At 37.8% G+C, this 7,369-nt stretch overlaps 2 protein-coding genes across 4 annotated transcripts in view; one reads left to right on the forward strand and one right to left on the reverse strand.

The window, feature by feature from the left end:
* Positions 1-437: 437 nt before the first annotated feature.
* On the reverse strand, positions 438-5,103 carry zcchc8 (zinc finger, CCHC domain containing 8). Of its 3 annotated transcripts, none has more exons than XM_067520561.1 (14): positions 4,885-5,103; positions 4,672-4,711; positions 4,518-4,592; positions 4,176-4,278; positions 3,999-4,079; positions 3,767-3,870; positions 3,463-3,528; positions 3,289-3,349; positions 3,075-3,211; positions 2,820-2,962; positions 2,578-2,696; positions 2,373-2,459; positions 1,841-1,961; positions 438-1,619 (listed from the first exon to the last, which is right to left on the reverse strand). In XM_067520561.1, the coding sequence occupies exons 1-14, from the start codon at positions 5,063-5,065 to the stop codon at positions 748-750; spliced, it is 2,190 nt and encodes a 729-aa protein (XP_067376662.1). In that variant the 5' UTR covers positions 5,066-5,103; the 3' UTR covers positions 438-747. The 3 variants fall into 3 exon arrangements, with proteins under 3 accessions (XP_067376662.1, XP_067376661.1, XP_067376663.1); XM_067520560.1 differs by having other exon boundaries at positions 1,841-1,964; XM_067520562.1 differs by lacking the exons at positions 4,672-4,711; positions 4,885-5,103 and adding an exon at positions 4,374-4,422 and having other exon boundaries at positions 1,841-1,964; positions 4,518-4,658.
* A 108-nt stretch (positions 5,104-5,211) lies between these two features.
* The window catches only part of si:ch211-110p13.9 (uncharacterized protein LOC562347 homolog), a 2,381-nt gene continuing 223 nt past the window's right edge, over positions 5,212-7,369 (forward strand). Inside the window, exons 1-4 of the mRNA XM_067520568.1 lie at positions 5,212-5,998; positions 6,349-6,478; positions 6,564-6,697; positions 6,791-7,369. The exon at positions 6,791-7,369 is cut by the window's right edge and continues 223 nt beyond it. Coding sequence (XP_067376669.1) covers positions 5,879-5,998; positions 6,349-6,478; positions 6,564-6,697; positions 6,791-7,369 — 963 coding nt within the window. The 5' untranslated portion in view covers positions 5,212-5,878. The remainder of the gene's footprint in view (positions 5,999-6,348; positions 6,479-6,563; positions 6,698-6,790) is intronic.

Here is a 7,369-nt window from a genome sequence, read left to right on the forward strand (position 1 = left end):
AAAGGAGCTAATATTTTCCATGAAATGTTAAAATGTCTCAACATCCGTTTCAAATACTGATATGTTGTTCATGTACGTGTGTGAATAAAATATAGGTTAATGAGACTGGCAAATTATTGCATTTGCTTTTATTTATATTTACACATCCTCTCAACTCTTGGAATTGGGGTTGTATGAAGACCAATAATATGTAGCTTTCTAATAACACATTTATTGTAGGACAGAGTTTAAACATTATCAAATTCCATTTGTAAGTTCATCAAAACCAGCAAATAAACTGAATCTAGCAAGTTAAGGTCAACTTATTCAGTGAGGTCTCTGCTACCTGCAGCCATGTGTAATCAAAGCTACATCCGAGTATTGCTGCCAAACTAAAAGCATTGACACAATTATCACCAGGTTAAATTCATTTTAGAAAAATTCCAGTGGGACAAAAGTATAAAAAGGTAATTTATGCATGGAACTTAATACATGCAAGGACATGACATTTTACAATAAAATAAACAGCTCAAGTAAGAATATTTCTACAAAAATCCGACTAATCGGTCAAAACGTACAAACCAATACCATTTTCAACATCTCTCAGTGCCCCTTAAATGTTTACAGATTAAATGTATATACACAACACTAATTGTGGTACAAAATAAACTGTTAAAAACATGGTTGATGCCAATGAAAGTTATAATAGTAATTTTAGTTTAAAAAATATCAATTTAGCCTTGTGTTTTCTAAATAAATAGAGTACATTCATTTTTTCTTCGCCAAACTTCGAGGGGAACATTTAAGTACATCTCTGATCCTAAGGTAGGTCCCCGTGGCTTCAGCAACTTCAGTGAATTCTGGTGTGTCTTCAAACGGAACTATGCCAGCTGCAAACCTGCTCCTATGGGGAACAGCTGTTATCTTCCTGACATCCTTATGAGAAGCCTCGTCTTCAACCCCCTCATTAGAAAAATCTGGATGCGGGCTCTCCAGGTTGTCTTCCTGGCATTTGATTGGATTAGGGCTTTGTGCACTGTCATTGTGAGAACTGTTTTGACCAGGACCCTGAGCACCGCTGTCTTGGGCTTTGACTGGTTCAGGGCTTTGGGGACTGTCCTCCTCAACTTTGACTGGTCCAGGGCTCTGAGGGCAACTCTCTTCCAGATCCATTTTATTTTCACTGCTGTGACAAGTTTCTGCAGGTCTTATTAGGCCTACTGATTCTTCAACTTCTTCTGTTTCCGTGTCAGCATGCACATGGGTCGACATACTTGGTGAACTAGGTACAGGTGTTCCCATTACAGGTGTCTCACAGTCACTATTAGTTGCAGTGTCAGCATTTTCTAGAGCTGCCCAGATCAGCCGCTGCTGTTCCTCCAGTTCCTCCAGTGTCAGGTCATCTTCTGTTCCCTCCACAGTCTCATCAACTACTACCCAGTTACACCCCTGTAGTGCTGGTGAGCCATTGGTGGGTGTGGAAGGAGGTGTACCTTTAGGGAGAGGTGGAGGAGTGGGTGTAGCAGGGGGAGTGCCCTGCGGTAAAGGGGGAGGTGAACTGAAGCAAGGAGAGCCAGGAGGCAATGGTGGTTGGAACTGGAATTCGGTGGGGGCATAAATATGATAAGGTGTTCCTGGGTCTGTGGCAAAAAATAAATATTATAAATAAATAAATACATATATATAAAAATTTGAAAATGACACTCTGACCAAGGCAAGAGGCAGTTGAATAAAAGTATTACGGTGCTACTATTGGTAGTATTTATTACAGGTGCATGCTACATAACTAACCAAAATTGTGAATGACAGAAGACACATAATGATGTGCCTGATGGAAAAAAGTGACCAAGTGAACAATTACCCGATTCAATATCCATGTCTGAGCTCCTGCCTGAGTTACGGTCAGGACTGGATCTTGTCTTTTTCCTTAGCTGTGGAGATGAGCCAGATTCATGTCGTCTTTTGTTGCAGGTGGAACCAGGCTGCTGGCAAAGAAGAATGACATGAAAATTAAGAGGCTCTGCCCAATATGTATTCAAGTGAGGATGGGGTGAGTAGTGTGGTGCAACTTCATGTAATTCCTATCTTTATTTTACCTTATCAAAATGTACGAAAGAGATTGTGTATAAATAGTGTAGTAGTAGCACTATTATTCTTAAATAGCTTATGAAAGCTTATGAGTAATTCATTAGCTTTAAATGGAAACCACAGTAGTTTTATGGTGAATAAGTATAGATCTGACACATGATACCTGAGGTATTTGCATAAGAAATTTCTGGTAAAGCTGTGTCATACTTTCAAAGATAAACCTGGAATACCAGGGAAATTGTACAAATTCTGAGAAGAAACACCTAAACACTGAGAGTTAACACTATCTTAGAAACACTAATTACCATAGGAAAGTTGTTGGACAGATACACTGCATAGTTTTGTTTCATGTGGTTGCTCTGCATTGGAATTGAACCATACTGCATGAATTCCTGCAAGCCAGAAAAAGGAAAAAACAAACAAAAAGGTATGACAGATGCCAACTGTTGTAAAAATCCCCCAGCACCAAAGCACATGGAAAATTCTGATGTGAATGATTACATTACTTACGTCTTTCATTTTGTGTGGTGCAAGTACATTGAAGCCTGGGAAGTCTACCAGTTTGGAGACATCATAAGAGATGTTTTGCAAATTGCTGTTTTCTGTTGTGTTACCATCATTTGAAGTTGCTATAAAAAAAATAAATAAATTACTGATTCAGCCCAACCTATATTTATGAAATATTCTAATCTTCTGCAGCAATTTGCTCAATTGAAAATCAGTGGGACCATACAGTTTTATTTAAAACATACCATTCCCATCATACAGTGTTAAGCCAGAGTTTTCCATCTCTGCCTCTTTCAGCCACCCTGGTGGGTACCCTAGCTGCCTCATCCGATAAATTAGAGGGGGAAGGGTGTTGCCATCAATTCCCAGTGCTGTCAACAGCTCCTCACTGTTCAAAAGCAAAACGCAATAAAAATTATCCAATGATCAATAGCTATTATTTCTTTTAGATATTACAATTTAATGATTATCATTTCTACTGTGTAAAAAAATTATCTTGCCTCATGACTCCAGGCTTGTATTTAGCAAACCGTTCCTCCAATTCATCAGCATGATATCGCTGGTTACTCTGCAAGGTCTGGTGGTTGTTTTGATTAAATTCCTTTCTTCTCTCGTTAATTGCAGCTGTGTCTTTAGGCTAAGAAGGTAACAATGTACTGATGTAGTACACCAAGTTGTGACTCTCATACCACATTATTTATTTATTAGTCTTACCTTGGGACAGTCTCTCAGCTGATGTGTACTGGAGCCACAGTTGAAACACATAGACTTGGGTCTAGAATGAACAAATAATGCGGGACTGATCAGTGACAGTTACTTATAAAGCAATACACCGCATAGCAAACAGATGAAACTCACATTAAAATTTAAAAAAAATACCAGTCGTACCTTTTTTCTTTCATTTCTATTTCTATTCCATCTGCCCCAATGACATGGTTGAAAACCTGGTGATAGCTTTGCAACAATTCAGGAAGTTATATTGAAGTTATATTGACTGTATTTATAACATTAACATTGCATCTAATAATACTACTATAACTTTTCAATATATCTTGCCTAAGTATTGGCCGTTTTATAACACCAAGACACCCGTTTTTAAAAATAGGGTAAAATAAAAAGAAACTATGGGTAGAGGACAAATAAACTAACAGAACATGTTGACAAGCTGCCAATATATCCATTTTAAAGATACGTTGGTACGTCCCATCCATCTGTCAGCTGTGGGTTTTCATTAACTAGAGGCTGTCCAAGTTTATCAACACTGAATGTGGTAAAATACAAGACACTTCCGACCACCTAAAAAAAAGAGACATAATGAAACAATTTGTAGTATGTAGACCATTTTAAAATATAAAATGTTCTTTCCTGTAAAACAAGAAAGTATGGAATATGGAAACAACTGAGCAATAACATTACATACTCACTTTGAATGCGTCTGTTGTTGTTGTTCTACCACTACTGGAATTTGACTTTAGTGGATCTTCTTCCATAGTCAAGGCTGAATGCTTTATAGAGTGTAGAAAGTGTTTTTCAATGCAAAATAAACACATAATAAATGACTGTATTTTTACTAGTCACTATTACATATAGTTGCCAAGTACCTGGGGTTTCATGTGAAAGCATGATTCTTTCTTTTCATGGCCCTTCTTATGGTGCTTAAAAATCACACTACAGATGCTATCTTCAATTTCTTGACGACACTGCCTAAGGAAAAGTTTATTTATTATAGTTTTATTATTTATTGTCATTCTCATCATCATTTAAACAGACTATTTACAATTTAGCAATTACATGCTCACATAGTAGACCGCAATTATGTCCCATTAGCCATAAGGAATAAAAAACTATCTGTAAAACATGTTAACATCACAACATTAAGAACATACGACGGGACAAAACACATTTTGAAAAACACAGGTGCGTGATGAGAAGAGACTGCTTACTTTGAAATAATGTTGTTTGTATAAATGACTTGAAGAAGTGGACCGTCGATGTTGACATCTTCAATTGTGATGCCGCTGTTATGTCAGATGAAAATGTACTTAACTCAGTGAACAGTTTCGTTTCATTAGTAATGTGCAAGTGTACGTTCATTACCTTGGTCGTGTGAGGACGTTCAGTTTTCTTCGTAAATCTTTATGTGGTCAAGGAGTTAAGGAAAACAAGAAAACTACAAAGAAACCTTTCAGCAGATATTTTTAGAGTATGAATTTTAAGTTTTTTTTTAAGACAAGAGGATCACGAAGCTAGCAGATGTTTGCTAGTGCTGCATCACCAGTGCTAGCATACCAGCTGCTGCTAACGCAAGGATATTTTCCTCAGTGAGTCTCTGAATGTAGCCATCACACTCTTCAAGCCTGCTGCGAAGCCTACTCGTGTCAGTCTGATCCTCCTCATCATCATCTGCAAAACGAATGTGTGTAGGAACCGGTGATGCGCAGTCATCTAACTGCTGAAAGAGCTCACTGTCCCCAAAATCCACTTCAGCCATTTTTTTTACACAGCTCTGTGGCGCAAGACGGGAGTTCAAAGGTCAAAGAAACTCGTCTTCATATTAATTGGTCCTTCTATGTCACGTGGTGAGGAGACGCAAACATGGCTGGGAGAAGATTTATTGGGTTGTTTGGGCCCACTGTGTTGTATCACAGGTATTAATCCCATACGTAGAGCTGGACATCTTGAGAACATTCAGTCAGACATGCTAATGTAGCTTTAAAGCAAAGGTAGTGGTCAAAAGTAAGAAAGTACTGTATATTTAAGCAACTTAAGTAGCTTACTGACTTCAGCTTCAGTAGTTAATTTTTATGTTACTTTTACATCATTACATTTCATTACGAATATTATGCTTTTACTCCACTACAATTGCAGTATCAAACAGCTGAAGATCTTAGTGACTTTTAAATTACAGTTCCTAGCCATACACATATTTTACACATAGTATATATTTTTGTATAAAATTAGAAAAAGCATTTCAAAAAAGGAAATCCACTGTGAAGGATTTTATTTAGATAATAGGCTACTTCTATGCTTTCATTTACGGGACATCTTAAATAAAATTTGAATTTGCATTATTTTTCCTAAACAAAAGTTTTGAATACTTAGCATCCACTACTGTACTGCTGAGGTGCCCTTTTTGTTCCCGATAGGCTGTAAGACGTCGTTGAGGGCTTAAAAAACTTCCGTGCTGAGCCAATTCAGCCGTGTCGCTTTTTCACTTTCGTTCACACTATACTGACAAAACATTGCTTTTCTGTGGAAGGTGGCACAATCTTGGCTGACTGTGAAGCTTCATTTGATTCCACCAATGTCAGGTTCACCTACTATTCACGTAACTTTACCGCAATGGAACGGGGGCTTGCGGAAAATTCGCTTTATTTATTTGGTGAATCTGACATCGTTCAGGCTGACAAAGTGTCCCAACAAGGTGAGTGTTACGTATCATTGCAGGTCAGCTTTTGATACAACGAAGATGGTTGATATGTTTTTGTACTTGTAATCGCCAATATGCCCTTTACCAGCTAGGTATTGATAAATCATCAATATCACAACTATAATCAGGAGTAACCTGATACCAATGAGAACAGCGTGAATGTGAAGACAGTAACCTGCGTGTTAAAAACTGCATTTTTATAGCATATCCATATAGATGAATACCATTTATACACAAATTAACTTAGGGAACTATTATAGAAACTTTGAATCCTATTTTTTAAAACATATAACATCTACATTGTATTTCCCATTTTATTTATTAAGATAATTAATCTGTTACAGGGTCCAGCGATTCCTCTGTATTTAGGAGCTGACGTCTTCTCCAACACTGATATTCGTACAGAGAACCACCCAAGGCACCACGCCAAGTTTGCAAAAAAAGGACTGGCAACAAAAATTAATTTTTCCTCAGGTAGAATGCAAAAGACAAAATAGTTCTATAAACACCTAACACTATAAGGTAATAAGATGTTGTCATCCCCGCTTGTTTGTTGCAGCATTCAGATTCAATGGGTTGAAGGTACCCACAGCAAATAACAGCCTGTGGTTTTACAGTGTTCAAGGACTTTTCCGAGTAGCCTTTGAATTTTACAGTAAACAAGAACAGCTAGCTGTGCTGGAGAACTTGCAGGTATAGTGTTGTTCATAATATGCATGTCTTAATGATATATGTCAAATGTTAAAACAATAACCCAATATATCTTTTGATCTATTTCCTCCTTAGGATGCTTGGAAATCAAGGATAAATGACAATCCTCTGAAAATGAGTTACAACCTCAGTGAAAAGCTTGACTTGGTAGTATCCAGCTCTGTGTGTGATACAGAATCAAGATATAAAATGTCACAACCTCAACATACCCAGGTTGCCAGGGGATCAAGTGATGTATTTGGCAATGACACATGTGAGACATCAGCAGATCATGATTACTGTTCTTTTCCAAAGCAGACCGTCCAAACTGAGCAGGGCCAAGTAGTTGTATCCACAGTGAGACAAAAACTGCATAGCATACATAACAAACTCTCATCTGAGACCCTAAGCTACAGGGAGCAGCTAGAAACTATCTTGCTGCTTTTGGAGACCATTGATCAATATATAAATGGGGATCTCAAAGAAAAGGATGTGACTGAAACAGTGCTAGCCCTGCTAAAGGCCAAAGACTGGGGCTCTGTGTATTCAAGTACCCTGTTTAGTTGTATAGGGCGCTGGCTCGGCCAGCAATTCAATGCAGGGAACAGTAGCATCAGCCAAAAAGTGGAAAACTTCAAAGTTCAACATATTGAGCAAATAAGCAACTTGCCACCT

This window comes from Channa argus, chromosome 11 (assembly GCF_033026475.1).
Source record: "Channa argus isolate prfri chromosome 11, Channa argus male v1.0, whole genome shotgun sequence".
In the NCBI taxonomy this organism is placed as follows: Eukaryota; Metazoa; Chordata; class Actinopteri; order Anabantiformes; family Channidae; genus Channa; species Channa argus.